The 20,190-nt window shown below is 54.2% G+C and overlaps 2 protein-coding genes across 2 annotated transcripts; one reads left to right on the top strand and one right to left on the bottom strand.

The window, feature by feature from the left end:
* Nucleotides 1-2,671: 2,671 nt before the first annotated feature.
* On the bottom strand, nt 2,672-7,616 carry MONBRDRAFT_27814 (uncharacterized protein; the record flags this gene model as incomplete). The annotated part of the gene is made up of 14 exons (XM_001748165.1): nt 2,672-2,737; nt 2,827-3,141; nt 3,216-3,746; nt 3,900-3,998; nt 4,069-4,188; nt 4,275-4,362; nt 4,473-4,708; nt 4,793-4,900; nt 4,978-5,039; nt 5,181-5,298; nt 5,407-5,487; nt 5,855-5,998; nt 6,154-6,906; nt 7,467-7,616. The coding sequence occupies 14 exons, from the start codon at nt 7,614-7,616 to the stop codon at nt 2,672-2,674; spliced, it is 2,871 nt and encodes a 956-aa protein (XP_001748217.1).
* A 1,065-nt stretch (nt 7,617-8,681) lies between these two features.
* Nucleotides 8,682-19,485, top strand: MONBRDRAFT_27813 (uncharacterized protein; the record flags this gene model as incomplete). Its single annotated transcript, XM_001748238.1, has 25 exons — nt 8,682-8,771; nt 8,864-9,038; nt 9,316-9,432; nt 9,604-9,739; nt 9,834-9,984; nt 10,087-10,302; nt 10,430-10,694; nt 10,813-10,926; nt 11,050-11,140; nt 11,271-11,423; nt 11,565-11,691; nt 11,805-11,964; nt 12,076-12,242; nt 12,417-12,502; nt 12,524-12,592; nt 12,656-12,773; nt 12,896-13,008; nt 13,428-13,519; nt 13,636-13,853; nt 14,020-14,226; nt 14,425-14,868; nt 15,050-15,193; nt 15,406-17,680; nt 17,832-18,067; nt 18,280-19,485. The coding sequence occupies 25 exons, from the start codon at nt 8,682-8,684 to the stop codon at nt 19,483-19,485; spliced, it is 7,170 nt and encodes a 2,389-aa protein (XP_001748290.1).
* Between the last annotated feature and the right edge of the window lie 705 nt (nt 19,486-20,190).

The following is a 20,190-nucleotide window of genomic DNA, read 5'->3' as shown; positions in this document are numbered from 1 at the left end:
CAGACTCTCGGCTGAGATTGTTGCTCGCGCCGCAAAAACAATTGGCCACACCACAACCAAGGTTCATTTTTAAAAAAAAAACAACCCCTAGTCGTGGCCCTGACCTTCGCTTGCGACGGCTACAAGTTTGCCGCGTCATAAGCGTTCCTCCTTGCTTGAACAGCATCTTCACCGGTCTCAAAACTTGAAATAAATCAAGTCTCAAGCGCTGAACATGCTCAAGCAACTACGCAAGTTTCGACCAACTGCGGAGATGACTCTCAACGCAATCGCCCAAGGGACTTGCTAATTGGTGATGAATGTGGGCACTCGCTTTTTACACAAGTGTGAATTCATACAAACCCCAAGCAGATTCATCCGAGGTCCCGAAGAGCCCGCACAAGCTACTACGCTACAAAGAATTGCTTCTTCAAATAGCAAAGCCGCTCACACTGCGCCTCTCCCGTTCCTGCTTTGGACGTTTCCAACTCAGTTCTCTTTGATTCAGATGCTCAAGGCCATCATGTTCCCCAATGTCTTCCTACTAAGGTGAATCCGTTTTGATGCGGTTCCTCCCCTTTCAGCGATAAAGGTCACACGCCAAGCCATCAAAATCCGTCAAGCAAAAGTCGTTAAAAACTCTTGCTTCAGAGTCAGATGCTTTCGCTTCTTTCTCATAGATGCCAGTCAGTGGAGTTTGTCACACGTGGATGTGACGTCACTTGCTGTGCCATTCGTCACGTAACATGTCAATACTATGTGCTCTTACTCATGCGTTTGGAAGAGACTGCTATACTTGTTCTCGTCAATCTGTCTGGACATGGCTGCTGTTGTTTAGTGGTGTACCTTGCATTCAACCTCAGCCAGTACCGCTGCCCTTTGGTTTGCAACCCACTTTGTACTTTGTGCCTTTCTTTTGGCATTGTTGTCGTCGTTGTCGTTGTTTTTCTTGTTGTTGCTGGTGCTGGTATCATTAGTTGCCCATTTTGTAACCCTCATTCCTTCATCCATGCGGCCGCATGTATGCGTTTGTCTTGGCTGCCGTTTGTTACCATCTCGTTTTCTCTTTTGCTACCCGTAACTCTCTTTGTTTGATTGCACTTTGGATCACCCTTTGCATAGACTATGATATGCACGTGTGTGCCAGTGTGTACGGGCGCTGCCGGATGCATGCCACAACAAGTCGAGTTGGTTCGGGGTACTACGGCTTATGGTCAACATTTATGAACGCCCCAGAAATCCTCCTAACATTTTTATGATTTATGGCTGCACCCCAGATGCACTTTCGAATGTCAAAACGCTTCTGGCCATTGGAGCGGCCTGACATTTTCGGCAGTCCGCATCGGGGCACATCGCAACGCCGGCATCAGAAGCACGAACAAACAGCCCACTTCTTACTATGTATACCTACATCATCAGGATTTGCATATGCTCCGATGCAATGCCAATTTGACGCGATGCCATATATCAACTCGAAAATCAAGATAAATTACGAGAAATACCGCGAAAATTCACGTTTATTACCCGAGATCTTGCTGCTCGTGGCTTGCATCCTTTTGCCCCACACTCTGCCCTCACACGTAGCCATGCGTAGCGCACGTCTTGGGGGTACGCTGCTACACGTCTCATGACGCCCATACTAGGCTCCATCCTGTCCTTTCTGCGCTGCCATTTCCGTCCGCTCTTCGCAACCCCTCGGACTGCTACCTCTCAGGATGCACTCAAAGCCGTTCTTCCTTGTACAGCATCCCGCTTACCATTTCCGCTTGCTAATTTCTCCACTACGTCGGCTTGCGTTCCACGTCCAAGCATCCCTAACCTTATTCCCCTTGCAAATAAATTCATTCACTTCACACACACACACACACGACAAGTCCTTTTTGAGATACACAGACACAAGATACAAGATACAAGTCACAAGATACACATACAATTTCACCACACACACACACACACACACACACACGACAAGTCCTTGTACAACCTAAAGAACCATCCACAAGTTCTATTTCAAGTTCCATTTCAATCTCCATCACACCAATCATCCCCCGCCCTAACATCACACCTCACACAACATACCCCACTCCCTTCACTCTCATACCTCGACTGCCACACCACCCACCATCTTCCTCACTTTCCCTCCACCACCCCCTTTCCCCGACCCTCACCTGAAAACCAACTCACTCACTCAAAAAAAAAAATCACAACTCTAGCGCCATCCCTTTCTCACCATTCAAAAACCAACATCCTCCTCTTTCCCACACCTTTACCCCCCGCTGCCATTTATCCAAAAAAAAAAAAACCAAGAGGCCAACAGCACCATGTATTCCCATCTGGTCACCCACGATAGTACTAGCATGGCCCAACATGGCTTAACTGCGGCGATCGGACGAGAGCCGGTGTATTCCATGTGGTATGACCGTTGGCGACAATTCAAAGCATAATTCTCAATATAACCACGCGACATAACCAATGGGCACCTTGAACCTCGCGAACAAGATGTTGTCATCAAAAAGTTGCAAATCGACAATTAACTTTTGAATCAATCAATGACATGAGAACGATCGACATCAACTTCTTGATCGGGTTGGAAGGTGGGGCGGGTGAATTAGCACGCTCTTCTCCCTCACATGATCAGGATCGCGTGTGACCAACAAGATGCGAGTTCAACTTGAATCCCAATTCTGCTTTGTTACACCATTGAGCTCTTCACTTGATCTGGAATCTGCTTGTTTCCGTGAAGATAGCGCAGCCGAACCTATGCGGCATGCAGGTACATCAGATGTGCGTGCGGACACAGACGTGTTAACAAGCTCCAGGACAATCGTTTTTTTTTTCTGCGCGTACCTTCGGGTTGCCAGCATTGAGTGGGTGTGAGCGATCTGTATCCCCGGCCACATCTGGCTGACCATTTGAAGCGTTCACCTTTGCCAATGCTGGCATCGGTACTGGCACGGGTGCAAGGGCTGGTGTGGTCGCAGTCTCTGGCGCAGTCTCTGGCGCAGTCTCTGGCGCAGCAGCTACAGTCTTGGCGGCAGTCGTAACCGCAGGGGCCTCAAACACACTCGAGGTTCTGCCGCTTTGGCGACCCGAGCGCGCATCTGTTTGAACAAAGGCTTCTGAGCCACGACGAGAGGACTCTTGAATGGTTTCAGCCGCAGCCTATTACAGAGTGCAGCAACAGAAACTGAGCAACACGCATGTTCCCATCCAACCATTGGGCACGAAGGGCAGACCTTGGCTGCACGCAGCTTTTTGAGCCACTTTTGACGTTCACCAGCAGATTCTGCATGAATGTAAAAGGTTCGATCGGTGGTGATGATGACAAAACCACACTCCTTGCCATCCCACTGATCAATAGCAATGGCATCGAGTAAATTGATGACGCCTGTGGCTTGCTGGCGGACTTGCGAGGGTGGATGTGAAACAATGTACATGTTGCTCTTGTGGTAGGAGAGCTGGTTGCCCTGTAGCAAAAACCAACGACGCTTCCAGTTTTTGCGTGAAAAGATGCGGGTACCACCACCCTGTTTCATCAGCCAGCCTTGGTGGACGACAAGATCTCCGTCAAAGCCTGTGGGAATTGAGACAAGGGAATGCTTGCTGGCCTGGAGCTGCAGCTCGGCCATGTTGGTCAAGGAGGCCTGGACACTGGCTCGGCTATACTCGTTGGTGGTGATTGTGCCATCGCAAGCATCAGAAAATATAAACTTGGCGCCGTGTTTGCCAAAATCTCTCTGAGTCAAGTACACCCCAATGGGGGTATCCTGCATGGCGATTCAAGTGAGGATAAAGGCGACTGCGTGGCATGTGCATCAAGATCGGCAAACAAGTAGAATACGAGCAAGGCCTGTTCTCACCTCAATGACGGGGGTGCTGCGCACAGATTGGGTAAGTGCGCCGATGATGGATAGACCTACCCAAGCGCCAGCTCGGGACTCGGCCGCAAAGTCTAGCTTGACTTGCGGCTCCAAGTGTGCGTTGCGCACGTTACCATCGCTGCGCGCGCGCTGTTCCAGCTACGTACCAGATTGCAGACAGATGCATGAGAGGTGCATGATCAGTGCAATGTAAATGCAAGTGGCCTACCTCTTGCTCAATGTTGTCAATGAATTCTTCCTGTGTGGCAGCACCCCCAGTGATGATGATGCTGCGCCAGAGCATGTCCCAATACTCCACGGGTGTGCGTAAGATGACTTGATGCACCATCTGATGGCGCATAGAGAACCACGTTGCACATTATTAGTGTTGGCTGACAGATAAGGGAGGGGCATGTGGCATGCAAAAGCACCTACGTCATATACAGTTTTGAGCACGTCCTGATCGTAGTACTCTGCCTCCCCGATTGGCAGCAAGGTGATGCATTCCTTCACGGGGCGCATGCTGACAAGGATGGGCAAGGCAGAGGAGGCGGGGAGAACAAGAGGTTATTTTGCGTCATGTTCGTGAGGGTGAGTGTGGGAATGTGAGAAACTGTGCGGCATGCCGCCTACCGGATGATGGGGACAATGCACGTGGCAGATTGTTCAGTGCAGATAACGAGTCCTTGATCACAGCCACTAGCCATGAGGGCGGCGGTCCATGCATTGCATAGAAAGAGAGAGGGAACTCGAAGTTCTTCAAAGCAGAGGTCCACAATGCTCTCCGCATCAGCTCGACTACAGCGTAAGGGAAGGGATAGCACCAGTCCATGCTGGGAATCGGGCCACACCCCTAGGACATCTAAGGCCTGACCAGGTGGTGGGGTTGGGCAAAGAGGGAGAGGTCAATATTGGGGATGGCCACGGGCGAGGTTCAAGAGCGCCAAACGTACTGCAAGCCATGTTTGCTTGATGCTAAGCCAGCTGTGCACGGCACCTTGCGTCATGGCGGGTGTCGAATCGGATGGACCACCGTCCTGGGTTCGAGTGGGAATACAAACCTGTGTATGGTGTGAAGATCAATAAGAGTCAGTGCCATCATTAGGCGGGTCAGGATGTGAGGTCTCGCGGAACTTACGGCAGGATTATCTTCGCCACACCGTCCTGCCAGAGTACGGCCACCTTCGGTGTGCAGGCAGACTATGTGCAATAAAGGGTTGACATGAGGGACAAGTTAGAGAAAGGCCAGGTCTCGCATGGGAAGACGGGTTGGGGGGGTTGCTTGTGAAGAGGCTTGCTGGTCAGGGTTGCTTCGAGAGGGGCTAGCCGGTAGATACGCACCATATTGAGATGGGGAGGTCCAGAGAGGTTCGGGCTCTGGTCGATCAATATCGCCATCTGACACGATGGTGCCCACGCCCTGGGCCACAAGTGCTAACACTGTTTCCGGGGGTTGTTGCTGGACAAGCGGGGAGATGTTGAGGTGGTCCTTTGGTCAGAGACAAGAGAGTTTGAAAGGACTCGGCCTTGCGGGCGTTTTTTTCTTTTTTGTGTTGCAGCGACATACTCGGTTGGCACTGCGAAAACAAGCCTCGGCACCATAGGTTTGGTATTGACTGCGTGTTAAATAAACGCCAATAGCACCATCCTAAGACAACACGAGTGCATACCAGTGATGAAAGAGGGCAGCGCCATCGGTGTGGGTGATTGGACCAAGCGGTTGCAGATGGGATCACGAGCGAGGGGACAACCTCAATCTGGGGTTTTTCATGAACTTTTGGGGAGAGGGAGCCAATGATGGAAAGACCCATCCAAGAGCTGACGGCGCCTTCGGATGGAAAGACGTGGACCACAGGCGGGTCGCCCTAAGATAGGTGAGCGAAGAAAGTGGCAGCGACGGTGAGGCTAGGAGAGGCATGACCACAGCACCACTTGCGTGGCACGGTCAAAAGGTGAACGTGAATCGTGTCTGCGTGTGAATCGCGTGTGCGTATGAGGGTCGAAGTCTGACGTACGGGAACGGCATGGGCAGCAGCGGCGGCAAGGTTAGCTTCAAGAGCAGCATCAAAGTTTTCAGGGAGGTCTCCACTGAGGAGAACCCGAGCGTAGAGTTCCGGTCGCATGGCCTCTCGGCAAAGGGAAATTGATTGCTGCACCGTCTGAGAGCGAGAACAGACAGCAAACGCATGCAAACCAGGTGATGAGGCAAGGGAGGGAGGCAAAGGGCAGGAAAAGGCGTTTGGGGTCAGGTGATGCATTATCCTCGTTCTTGAAGTTCTCATGTGAGATGGTGAAGGGGGGAGGATGACGATACCTTGATGAGCAATTGCAGGACGGAGGGGTTTCGAAGGTCTGAGGCGCCAAAAGGAAGGCGATATAGGCCTTCGGTTTGAAGCTTCATGCGGACCACTGGGGCAACGCAGGCCGCTTCCTGGCCGACGTGAACAACAAGGCCAGTGATGGCACCGTTGGCCATGAGGGTGGCGATCCAGTATGTGGAAATGAAGCAGGCTGGGGCCTGCAGGGAATCCATGATCATGGCGACAAGTTGACTGATTTGTTTACGAGTGGCGAAGATGGGGCAAAGGGTCACAATGGGCCGGGGGCTGCCTGGAGCCGGGGCTGAGGGTTTGGGCGAGCTGGCGCGATCAGCGCGATCAGCGCTGAGGTTTAGTGAGGCTGCTGTGTCGGGTACAGGCATCTGGACATCGGGGACGGCACTGAGCGTGCGAGCCCACAGGGAGCGCAAGAGTTCGATGTCCTGATGTGGGTGCCGGTTAGCAAAAGACACGGGACGGGTATCATGGATGATGGGGAAGCGTGAGAGCGGGAGGGGAACGGCGTAGATGCAAGGGGGGCAGCGAGGATACAAGCCAATCAGATGAGAGGGTGGAGTTGCAGTGGATGCGTACCCGAATGGCGCCACGGCGAAGGGGGCCGTTTGGGGCGATCGATCCAGGCTGGGCATCGCGTTGTTTGGGTGGGGTGGCGGTAGGAAGCCAGACAGTGGGGTCATCGCGTCCGCAGGGACCAGCAATGGTAGATCCTTCATCAGTTTGAAGAGCCACTAGGGAGGCAGCAAGGCAGTGGGGGAGATGCGAGAGCATTTATTAGGTGGGAGGAAGCGGGGGTGGTGGAGGTAGCGTGGTGTGGGATGGCGGGCCAGCCAACGGACTGGAGACTCACCCCATCGGTTAATGGGGGGCGTGGTGGCCGCCGAGGCCAAGACGTGTGTCATGGCAGTCGATGGTGTTCGGGATGATAGGCTTGACGAAGAAGAAGAAGAAGAAGACGAAGAAGACGAAGAAGAAAAAAGGCAAGGTCGTGGTGGTCAAACCACGAGGCAGTGGTCCTAGGCCGGTGAGTTGGCCAAGCCCAACCAAGCACGGGTCTGCAGGAAACGGACAATAACAGGCCAGGCCGGGTCACTGCAGGGCAGAGCCCCCGGAGCTCAGATGGCACCACAGGCTGGTGCACTGCCAACGGCCAGGCGCTATTTGAGCTGGGTGCTGGTATGAAAAAGAGGCCGGGATAAAGCCACACCATTCAGCCTTGTTGATCTTTTATCGGCAGCTCCGTTCAGCCCTGATCATCAAGGCTCTGTTCAAGTGGCGGTCCTGCACACACCCGTCTTTGAAAACTTTCAGGCACAGCGACACAGAGAGAGAGAGAGAGAGAGAGAGAGAGAGGGAAAAACTTTTTTTTTGTGTGTGTGTGTGTGTGTGTGTGTGTGTGAAATTCTGCATCTGCAAGCAGGCAGGCATTCACGGCACACATTCCTGGCAACAACGGGTGTTGTAAATGAGTGTTGTTATGCTGGATAAACCGGACCAAACGGCACCCCGCGAAGCCAGTGACCATAACATGACATTCCGCAGTACAGCAACAACTCGCCTTTTAGCACCACAAACTCAACCACACACTCAACCCAAATCACATTAATACCTATCGTCTTCTGCATAAACTCGAATATCCTCATCAACAACCTCCACTTTCCCTCTTCCGAGCAAGAAGAGAAAGAGAGAGAGCAAGAAAGCAAGAGGTCGGTCCGCCCCCTCGCTCCTGCTGCTGCTGCTGCACCACCACCACCACCACCACCACCACCACTGCTGTGCACCTTTGCCTCCCTTCCTCTCTCTCTCTCCCTGTGTCTCTGTTGTCTGTACATGCCTCCTGCTTGCTGTTTCTTGTGGCTTGCTGTTTCGTTTTTTTTTTTTTAGCCCGGGCTCCATCCGTCAAGTGGGAGGTGTGGTGTCCGCCCATGGACAGGAGGGGGGGGGGGTTGCTCCTTCACATCAGGATTGCTGTGGCTTTGTGGCGGTCGGCCTTGGACAGGATCGCGCTTGCCAAGAGGTGTCACGCGAGTATTGTATGCCGAGGTGGTTGCTGACTGGTGTGCCTGCCCTGTGCCTGCCCTTCCCGCTCGCTGCTCTGTGTTTGCACTGCCCCAGCGTCCAACTGCAGGATTGCACTGCCATCTTGCGTGTTATTCCGGATATGGCCTGAGCAAGAGCGCTGTTCACCTGACCTTGCCCCCACTTGGGTCCGACCCCTCCCTTACCAATTCTTTTTCTTCGAGGGTGACAGGGCCTGCCGACTGCCCATTCCCGTTCCTGGTCAGTCGGGTGCCGTCCTGTCTTTGCTATCCAACTTCTTTCGAAGCAGCCCCTCCCGCCTCGCTCTTCAGCTCACCGATCTCACTCAACACTAGCCTCACCTCACCGCCCTCCCTTCTCCATGCCTCCCGCCTTTTTCTTTTCCCAGAATCACAACCACAAAAGCGCCGCGCTTGCGGGGCGCCGTGGCGCCGGCTGATCCTTTCTTAGCGCCAAAACCAACATCATGGAGGCCGGTCAACTTGCTTGGCTCTTTGGAGTCGGCGACTATGCCGTCCCGTGTACCGTGGTTGCCAAAAAGGGTAACAACTATGAGGTTCGACACGGAAAAACCCCTCTCCCCGTGTCCTCGCTGCCCCCTTTCCCCGGGCTGCAATCCTTCACTCAACAACAATGGACGCGTGACAGGTCAAAAATCAGCACACCGGAGCCGTCGTCTCAGCCGATCGCAACCACATCCGCCCCATGGCCTACTCCTCCATCAACGGTGAGCAGCCCTTTCCCGCAATCCACGCCACGCCCCCTGCAACACACGACTCATTTACCCCTCCCTCCCCCTTTTTTTTTTCGCTCCTTCCACATGGTGCGTTGCGCCACAGGCATCGACGACATGATCGATCTTGAAGATCTCCACGAAGGCTCCCTTCTTTACAATCTCGAGAAACGATACAAATCGGAGAAAATCTATACCTACACCGTTCGTCTGGCATCCCAACCCTGGACCGCATTCTCATTGATCAACCTGTCACCAATGCCCTGCCATCACGACCCCATTTTTATTTTTATTTTTCTCGGGGTTGTGGCTGTATTATCTCATCCCCTCGCACTTTTGACTTGATCCGATCAGGGCTCGATTTTAGTGGCTGTCAACCCTTATCAGTACTTTGATATTTACGGCAAGACAGTCGTCAAGCAATATGAAGGCCAACTTATTGGTGCACTCCCTCCCCACATTTTTGCCATTGGTGCCGGTGCCGGTTCGTCTCGCATCGGCTCCTCAACCCTGTCCATGCCCTCCGCCTCGTCATGCGCTTCTTTGGCCTGTTCATGCATGCAGCATCGCATACAGCATCACCTCATTCGTCCCGTTCGCGCAACTTCCCTTCGCGCACCGCATGTACTCCCCCATGTGCGCGATTGATCCACAGTAATTGCTGTGCGCAACACTCGTCAGAATCAATGCATTGTCATTTCTGGTGAATCGGGGGCTGGCAAAACAGAGTCCACCAAACTCATCATGCAATACCTTGCAGCAGTCGATGCCACCAAGACTGAAAAAGAAGTGTACGCGTCCCCAGATTGGACCAAGCCCCCTTGCTAAACCAGTTCATTGAAGCTCGTGAATCTGGCCTTACCCAATCTGATTTTGCTCCCATAGCATCACAGAGCAGATCCTTGAAGCCAACCCGCTACTGGAATCGTTTGGCAATGCCAAAACCGGCCGAAACCACAACAGCTCCCGCTTTGGCAAATACACAGAACTTCACTACAACAATGCCATGCGCATCTCTGGGTGCTCAATCAAGCAGGTGCGGCTGCTCCACTGTCCATGCGTAAACACACCACTGCCATCTTCCGGCTGACGCACCGCCATGCCCAAACCCGTGTTCTCCCTCTCTTCTCAAATTTAGTATCTGCTGGAAAAGACACGCATCGTGTCCCAGCCAACCGGCGAGCGCAATTACCACGTCTTTTACGAAATGCTCACTGCACTTCCGGTGGCCTTCAAACAAAAACTGGTGTTGTCCAAAGCTCAAGATTATTACTACCTCAATCAAGGCGAGGTGTTCAAGATTGACAACAAGGATGACAATCAAGACTTTGAAAACCTGACTCGCGCCATGGAGGTGTGCACCATCGCTTGGCTTGGTGCTCCATATCTGCACTTCCATCTACACGCCTTCCCACCCAATCATACCCTCCACTGTGCCATTCCGCCACCATGTCTTGCCACCCCGCGCCCCTCCTTCCTAGGTCTTAAGTTTTACCCCCAAAGAGCAAGAGGCCATCTTCCGTGTCTTGGCCGCCATCCTGCACTCGGGCAACCTACGCTTTGTAGCCAAGGCCAAGGACGGCCTCGAAGGCTCGGCCGTTGCCGAGGGCTTGGAAGAGCTCGTGGGCATTGTCGCGGGCCTTTTGGGTGTAGGCGTCGAGGACCTCACCGAAAAGCTCACATGTCGAACCCATGTCACCCGCGGCGAACAATTCAGCACGCCCCTCAGCCCTTCTCAGGCGCAAGGTGCGTCTCACTCACTCAAAACACGAGGGTGCACAGCCGGCAATACGCTGCTTTCGTGAAATCAAGCATGATTGTCACCCCCGCGTGCCTTTCTTGGTTCCCACTGTACAACGTGTAGATGCACGCGATGCCCTGTCCAAGGCCCTGTATGCGAACATGTTTGCATGGCTCGTTGAGCGCATCAATGGGATTGTCGATCGCCATCAGCGCGAATACTCAATCGGCATTCTTGGTTGGTCACCTTCCCCTGCATTGCTTCCCTGTTTGGCAACGCCCCCTTCGCAACGTCGTTTTCCACTTTAACCTCATACATTCGCCCCACCCTTTGACCCGGACTTTCCTCCCCACCTTTTAGACATTTTCGGCTTTGAGGACTTTAAGATCAACAGTTTTGAGCAGCTGTGCATCAACTTTGCCAACGAGAACCTTCAATTCTACTTCAACCAGTACGAATGGTCCCTTGTTTACGTGGTTTCAGGGCCCAAGATTGGGCTTGAAATATTGCTTGTTCAAACTGATTGTCTCAGAGCTGGGTGCAAACATGTCTGACCGCCGTTGCCTGCCCAACCGTTGCAGCCACATTTTCATGTTGGAGCAGGAGGTGTACAAAAAGGAGGGCATTGATTGGTCCAACATTGACTTTAAGGACAACCAGCCCTGCCTAGACTTGATTGTGAAAAAGCCGACCGGTCTTTTCCATCTCCTGAACGATGAGTCGACGTTTTCTCGGTACGACTGCTCCCTTTGCTGGCGAGGTTGTGCAAATCCTGCGCTTTCCTTGTGGCCACACTTCACATGTGTGAAAGAACCCACGACTCAACCACCCTTGTACTTGAACTTCGAACCACGCTTTGCTCGCATTGCGCGCAGCGGATCTGACGAGGGCTTTTTGCAAAAAGCCAACAATCAACACAAAGATCACAAATTTTACCTGCGACCCAAGACCCGTGACTCGCGCTTTGGTGTTTGCCACTATGCAGGCAATGTGTGGTATCAGGTGAGCCGATCGTCTTTTGCGTTGATGCTCTTGATCCGCTCATAATAGCTTGCCAAATCCTCTTATTTGTCTCATCTCTCGTTCCGTTTTGTTTCTTTCTTATTGTGCCACAGGTCGCGGGTTTCTTGGAGAAAAACCGCGATCAGGTTCGCGACGATTTGCGCGAGACCATGAGCAGCAGTGAGCTTGAATTTGTTCGCAAGCTGCTGGCTGACGACGATGGTGCCGGCGATACACCGACCGCCGACAAGCGAGGCCACCGAGGCAAGACAGGTATTCACCGCATTGAGTAACAAACTTTTTTTTGGGCGTAGCCGTTGTTGTATCTGTGGAGTCAAAGATGCACGCCTATAACTCACCGCTTGTCCTTCGCATGGTGTTCAGCTGCGGCCCAAGCACGCCGACGCCCGACGCTAGCGGCAGTATTTGCGCAGTCACTCAGCTCACTGATTGACACCATGTCCAAATGCTACCCTTACTTTGTTCGATGCATCAAGCCCAATACCCAAAAGAAACCCGACATTTTCGAGCACCAACTCGTGCTGGATCAGGTGCGGGCATTGCCTTGAGCCCTTGAAAGCGCCTACCCTTTTGCTTCTTGTCATTTGCTCCAAGCTCTTTCTGAACTCGGTCTTATTGGGTCCTGTCCTGTTCGTGATGCATGTTGGCCAACGCCTTCCTTCCCTCCCCCTCATTCACCCGTCCGCTTATGGTGCACATTGCAGCTTCGCTATTCAGGCATGATGGAGACCATCAACATTCGCCGCAAGGGGTATCCGGTGCGCATCGACTATGATCGATTCAATTTCCGGTATGTTCGCTCATCGCCTAGTATGTGGCAGTTAAGCACAGCTCAAGGCATCAAAATCTTTGGTTTCTCGGCCTTTGTGACCTGGGCTCGGTTTGCTCATGGGCGCCTCTGCCACTACCGACACGACTGCCGCGAAATGCCATGCTTGCGCAGGTATCGAGCTGTATTCAAGGGCAGTAAACCTCCATCTGAGCCCAAAGCCGCAGCCAAGGGCATCGTAGAAAGCGTCGATACTATCTCTGCCGATGAATGGCAGCTCGGTCGGACTAGGGTACGCGCAACCCTGTCGTACCTCTTGCTGGCCCATTTCGGTCTCTGTAGGGTGAGGAGCGCGTCGATTCGTTGCGTGGGAACTCAGCTTGCGCGTTGCTTGCTGCTGACCAATGGCACTAGGTCTTCCTGCGCGAAGCTGTGGAACTTCGCTTGGAGGAGGCTCGTGCCAAGGCTTTGCATGACATTGTCATTATCATCCAGAAGAATGCGCGACGTTGGCGACAGCGAGCTCGGTTGGTAGTGGCCCACAAACAGGGGAACTTGTCCCGCGCATGCACTGACCTGCCACCTTCTCCACGTTCCTTCCCTTGCCCCGTCGCAGCTACCAAGCCCTTCGGCGTGCAGCAATCATTTGCCAGTCCTTTGGACGCATGCGCCTTGCCATTATGGAGTACAATCGCCAGTATAGTGCCGTGCTCACCCTGCAGGCCTTTGCTCGCATGATCGGACCCAGGCAAGTGGGATATAACGCTTCCCTTGTCTTCTCCACACACACACACACACACACACACACACACACACACACACACACACACACACACACATATCCTATTTTTTTTTGTTTGTTGTTTATTTCCCTTGTTGTTTCATTCACACACGTTGCGACTGCATGTCTCGTCACCTTGTCTCAACTTTGCCGTCGATTGTACAGGAAGGAATATATCAAGAAGCGTGAGGAGCGTCGGCAGATTCGCGAGGCCGAGCGCGAGCGTTTGCGCGCGGCAGGTCAACGTGCTGTGGGAGGTGAGCTAGCTGTTGCACATTTGGCTGTGGCTTGCATTAGCGACCACGCGTGTACCCATTCTTGGCTTTCCCTCACCTTTGCCTCTGTGCCTGATACCGTTTGGCCGCTTGAATAGATGTATCGCAACTGCCCTTGTTTGAGGATTTGCAACAATTGCTGGACGCCATCGTGGATGTCACCAAGGGCCTGGCCGGTGGACGCATCGCGGTGGACGACTCATTGCTTCATGTCCTTCCACGAAGCGCCTTCAAAGCATCGGAACTACCCGTGCCGGAAATCGAAGAAGGCATCGGTGGCTATTCCTTCTCCAAGTTTGTGTCGGGCTACTTTCAGGTTGGTTGGATTTCAGAAGAGCTTTCGGCCTACAGGCCGACTGGAGTAGCACCGCATCTCCCCTGCCGTCCAGATCCGCTGGTTTCGGCTCGCCTTTTTCTCGACATGTGGAACTGCTATTGGTTGGCCTGACCCTTGATCTGTCACACGTTTGGACTGCTCGTAGGAGGGAAGCTTGTGGCAATTCTCGCGCCATGAGCTGACGCAGCCAAAGTTGCATCACAAAGATGACAAGACAAAGCAGGATGCCCTGCTGCTTTTCAATGCCATTGTGCGCTACATGGGTGATCCGCACCTCACCGATGCCAAAGAGCGAATCGTGGCCGACTACATTGTCATGCGTGGTGTGCTTGACACTGAGCTTCGTGATGAGGTGGGTGACTGTTGCCACCTCAGCCAACGCCTGAGGCGACCGACTTGAACAACGGTGCAAGGGCGCCAGCCCGTGAAGGCTTGATTTATGTTTTGGTGATGGTTGCTGTTGATGTTTCTCTGCTCTCTGGCTACGCTTGCGTTCAACCGCTGGCACATGACTTGGTTTTTGCTCTCATCCCAACATGTGCTTTAACAGATTTACTGCCAAATTTGCAATCAAACTTGGCTCAATCCCAATGACATCAACGCAGAGCGTGGATGGCAGCTGATGGCGCTGTGCCTTGGTTGTTTCCCCCCCTCTGCCGAGCTGTACAAGTTTCTGTTGTGCTACATCTCCACGCATGCCCCAGGGCCCTTCCGTGCGCTGTGCCAGCACAAACTTTTGCGCATAGCTGGTGGGCAGCCACGAAAAGTGAGCCCAAGCTATCTCGAACACACGGCGGCCAGTCGTCCAGCTGCCATGGCCATTGAAGTCCACATTCCCGGCTCCAACGAGGTTCAAATTGTACACGTGGATTCGTCTACCTCGGCCGGCACGGCTGGAAATGCTGCAGCTCGACTGACGGGCGTGGCTAGTGCCTGCGGCTACACTCTCACCTTCGTCACTGGTACCGGTGAAGTCTTTGATCTCGAATCCCACGTAAGTTACCTCGTTGAGTGTCACTTTGTTGGGGACGGAAGGTGTCCTTTCTCTGGTGTGTGTGTGTGTGTGTGTGTGTCCTAGCAACCCCATAAAACTTGCCGTGTTTGTACGCCAACATCTGTTTTGCACGCAGCTTGATCCCTTCCCTGCGCTCACACCCTTGTTCCTGAACCTTTAGACGCCCGTGATGGATGTGATTGCGCGTCAGGAAGTGACACCAGCCATGCGTGGAGTCATGAAGGCTCATGTGCCAAAGACCCTGCCCCGCTCCATGGATCAGCGTGACTCTCGTGCTGATTTGCTTCTGGGCGTTGGGTCCAAGGTTTGTCCCAACAAGGCCCAGCCAACTCCAAGCTTCTCGCCTCGCTTTTTGCATCCTCCTCGGGCAGCTTGTCCAAGTTGGTCGTAACTGACTTTGGCTCGCGAGACGCCAGTATCACAGGGACAGCACGATGCATGTGAACTCACTGCTGTGTCGCTTCATCCGTTGTGCATGACTCGTACACACTTTTGTTTCTCTTCATTACAACGTAGGGCTCGCCCGGTGTTAGTGCACTGGACCCCAGTGATGTTCGTGCGGCCGTGGCCCAAGGCCACGTGCGCAAGGACATGACGCCAGCGCAAGCGTCCGAGCTGATCGACCACATGTTCAACGACCTCCTGGACGAGGATATGGATCACACGCGCGCTCGTCGCCTAGCTGGTCAAATCCAAGGTTTGGGTGTCCCACCACCTCCGCCACCTCCACCTCCGGGTGGTGCAAGCGGTCCTCCGCCACCCCCGCCCCCGCCACCTCCGGGTGGTGCAAGCGGTCCTCCGCCGCCCCCGCCCCCGCCACCTCCGGGTGGTGCAAGTGGTCCTCCGCCTCCGCCTCCACCACCTCCTCCAGGCGCGAGCAGCGGTGCCAACTCGGCCGGCATGGATGCCCTCCGCAAGCAAATTGAGCGAAGCCGCAGCACTCGATCGGGCAGCTTGTCTCAGTTGAAGCAAGGAGCCGGTGGTCCACCACCCCCACCTCCGCCCCCTCCGCCCCCCGTCACGGGCAATGCTGCTCCACCACCTCCACCCCCACTGCCTCCCACAGGCTCGAGCGCCCCATCGGCCCCTCCCCCGCCAGGACCGCCGGTACCGCCTGGACCACCACCACCCGGTGTAGGGGGTGCTGATGTGGAGAGTATGTCTCGCGCACCGCCACCGCCACCACCCATGACTCCAGCGGCATCACTTCCTCGCCCAGGGGCCGCTTCACCGCCCCCTCCCCAGGTCCCAACGTCCGTGCCGCGAGTGGAGAGCCCCAAGCCTCCGGCCCCGCCTGCTGTGCCACCAGCCCCAGCCACTGGGCAAGAAGCAACCCGTCCCGCCCCACCTGCTCCGCCCATTGTAGCCGTGCGGCGCAATGACGTGCCTGTTGCGGGGCCCGTCTCGATCCCCAGTGCTGGCCCGGTCAGCTCAGCCGGTCCGATCCTTCCCAGCAACAATGGCCACGGCGGGACCCGTGAGTTTGGCGCATCGCGTGCACCCACGTCCACCAACTTGCTCGAAACCGCCAATGTGGGCATTGTCAAGCTGGACCTGGATGAGGCGCTGGCGTATGAGTCTGAACATGTACCGTGGAAATTTGTGCTGCGCAAGGAGATTTTCCTGCCCGGAGAAACGGTTGAGGACGCGCGCGCCACGGACGTTGTATTCAATCAGATTGTTGCGGACGTGCTTGGCGAGAGCCCGCACCCCAACATCAATGCGGATGAGCTCGAGAACATGAAGCGCGTCATGTCCGAGACCTCGGTCAAACTGGACCCACCCACCCCGGTGGACGAGGCAGTCAAGCTGGACATTGTCCGGCAAGCTAGAAGCTGGCCACGCTACTTCTCCCGCCAGTACAAGGTGGTGCTTGAAGACGCCGAGGGCACTGTTTTGGGTGCCAGTGATGATGGTCCGACAAGAGAACGCCACTTCTTGAGCGTCGGCCATACGGGCATGACCTTGACGACCCACCGCGCCACTATTGTGGACCAGACTGGCGAGCAGCACCTCGAGGTCGCAACAGTGGACTCGGCCAAGTTTGAGGACATCAATCTAGATAGCTGGACGCTGGGCTCGACGCTGTTGGTGGGTGCACTGTCCAAAACACGCCATTACATTCGCACACAATATGCGGCGCTCGTGGCCAGCTTGATTGAGGGCTACGTCATGGAAACACAACGCGATGCCAAGTTTGCAGTTGCCTTGAAGGCTTACGAGGTGCGGGATCAGACGTTGCTGTCCTTCCCTCGCGATGCCGTCATTACGTTGGGCCAGAAAGAGGGTCTGGATCCGGGCTGGCTGTACGGCAGCTACAACGGGAACACGGGAGCTTTCCCCGAGACCTGTGTGGCCCCCATCGTGGGTGAGCCAACGCCGCGCTCGATTGACCAAGCGAAGCGCAATGCCAAGACCAAGCGAGTCAACTCACAACAGCAGCTCACGCGACCAGGTTCGCGCATTCAAGTGGACGAGGGTGATGCAACTGCCGCGGCAGCCAGCTTTAACCGTCGTGAATCAAAGCGACGTGCCCTGCGAAAGGGAGGTAGCCACAAGGCGTTGACCTCGGCAGGCATGGGAGCCGCACCTGGCCACACGGTGCGCACGCGCGTGGGCTTGGTCACCGATGATGAACTCTTGCCCGAGAGCAAATATTCGATGCTGCAGTTTGCCAAAGATCATTTCCGCTTGGGTCAAGAGAAATACGAAATGCAGCGCACTGAATCCGGTTCGGTTCGCGGCACCGTTAAGATGGTGGCCAAGAACAAGCGCCGTGGCAAGGACTCGGGTATGTTCACGCCGTCAAGTGCCGGTGCTCTTTCACCTGCACAAGCACTTTCTCCTCTGGCGTACTGCTCGCCTTTACACCTTTCCTCAAGGTCTCCATCCCTTCCACGCATGTTCTTACCCTGTTGTCTCCCTGCAAACTTGTGTTTTAGGCCCGGATTGGTCGTGGGCCGAGTTGACTGCGCTGGTCAAGTTTTCAAAGTCGCCGATTCAGGCTTCGTTGCTGCGCTTGCCCGACGATGACACTGTCAAGAATAAAATGGCTTTGGAAAACTTTTTGAACGTGATGCGCTTCATGGGCGACTATCCCGCAAAGAACAAGGATGAGCGTGAGGTGGTCAACTTCATGCTCACTGTGGCCACGGAGCATGAGGAGCTTCGTGACGAGGTGTGTCACAAAATTGCGCATCTGGAAGGCACCCGTTTGGGACTGCATTCTTGGTTTGCATGAGGCTTTTTTTTTTTTTTTTTTTTTTCTTCCTTCTCTCTCTCTCTCTCTCTGGTCTTTGTTCCGCTCCAACGTCATAATGCATGTGTTTGCACAAGTGTTGTTCTTATTGCCGTGGCCATGCCTTTGCTGTTTTCTTTGCATCGTTGTAGATTCTGTGTCAGCTGATCAAGCAGGTGACCAACAACCGATCGGAGCGGGCCGAGTCGTGTGCACGCGGGTGGCGCTTGTTGATGTTGGCGACGCAGTTTATCAAGCCAACCTCAGCCCTTGAGCCGTACCTCAAGTCATATCTTCAGAATACGGCCTTCCGGCTCACGCGTGAGTTTCATGATGAGGCGGCCATTTGCTTGCGCAATTTCAACCAAACGCTCAAGTTTGGCGGCCGCCAAAAGCTGCCATCGGCGGCAGAGATCCACGCCTTGCTGTTGGGTCGCTATCAAAAGTTGCAGAAGATCTTCTTGATGGGCAACCGCGCCAAGTCGGTCAAGCTGCACTCAACGATGGTGGTGACGGACGTCATCAAGGAGATGTGCGACAAGATGGGTGAACAGCACGCGGAGGAGTACGGCCTATACATTTACACCAAAACGAACGCGCATGGCAGCTTGCTGCAGGGCAACGACTACTTGCTGGATCTGACAACGATTCTGGATGAGCGGCGGGTCGAGTATCGCCTGTACTTTAAAAAGCTGCTGTGGTTTGCGCCATCATCGTTTGAGAACAACCTGTACAACCACATGATCTTTGACCAGGTGTTGGTCGACTTTATTGACGGAAACCTTTTGACGATGGGCTCGGTGGATCGCAAGTATGCAGAGACGGAGCTGCCGCGACTGGTGGTGCTGCAGCATCTGGCGCTCAACCCGCAGCCGACGCTGGAGAACCTGCTGCTGGAGTTGCATCGCTACATCCCGCGCACGATCGACGGTCTGTTAACGGATGACGAGTGGGAGAGGAGTTTGACGCAGCAGCGGGCGCAGGTGGGCGACCTGACGCCAGCGCAGGCGCGCAAGGGCTTTTTGGAGATTTTATCCAAACTGGACATGTTTGGGTCACGATTCTTCTACCTGCAGAGCGTTAGCGACCCGCGCATTGGTGGACCGGCTGTCCTTGCCGTCAACCGCCGGGGCTTGAGCTTCTTGCATCGGGATACGCGTACACCGCTGCTGACGTACAGCTACGATGAGGTGGTGTCGACCCGCCGTCTGGCTTCGCAATCGTCAGGCAAACACTTTTTCGACATAAAGCTGGGCAACCTGATGGTGCAGCGAACAACGCGGTGCGAGACGCGACAGTCGACGGAGATCACGGCCGTCGTCTCGTGGTTTATTCAAGCGCAGGCTGAGCGTCGGTAGGCAAGCAGGCGTGCCTGTGTGTTGAGCCTGCGCCTCGGGCTGCACGCCATTTGTTGTGCTTCCTGGCTTGTAGTCGAGCCTACCCCAACATTCTATCCCAATCCTGTCCCGTGCATGCGTGCGTGTGTGTCGAACATAAACTTGACTTGCACCTGTGAAGAAACTTTGACAAAAATTGACAACCGACTGCCCGTCTGATCCAATGACGCTCACTGGACGCCTCCAGCTCCCTTCGCACACTCCCTTCCACACGAGAAGACATGACATAGAAAAAAAAACCCTCCGATCGGCAAGTTGACGTCGATGGTGAAAGGACAAAAAGAAACGGTTTTTCTCGCCACCTGGAATCGAACCAGGGACCAATTGATGACAATTTATCCACTACAGTCAATCGCTCTACCAACTGAGCTATAGCGAGTCGCGTTGAAGGCTGGGGTCAAAATATATTATATATTCGAATTTTCTCTGGGCCATCGAAATGAATGACAAAAAATCAAGCAAACACTGAGGCGCATGGTGTATGGGTGTGGCACGAAAAAACAAAAAATGCCAAACCCAAAAGGAAAAGATAAAAGACAAAAGACAGACAGAGAGACAGAGACAGACAAAGATAGAGACAGACAAAGATAGGCAGAGACAGACAGACAGAGACAGGCAGAGACAGACAGACAGACAGAGACAGACAGGCAGACAAAGAAACAAACA

This window comes from Monosiga brevicollis, genomic scaffold (assembly GCF_000002865.3).
Source record: "Monosiga brevicollis MX1 MONBRscaffold_21 genomic scaffold, whole genome shotgun sequence".
Classification (NCBI taxonomy): domain Eukaryota; class Choanoflagellata; order Craspedida; family Salpingoecidae; genus Monosiga; species Monosiga brevicollis.
The sequence above is the reverse complement of the archived record's forward strand: the minus strand, read 5'-3'. Positions and strand labels throughout refer to the sequence as shown.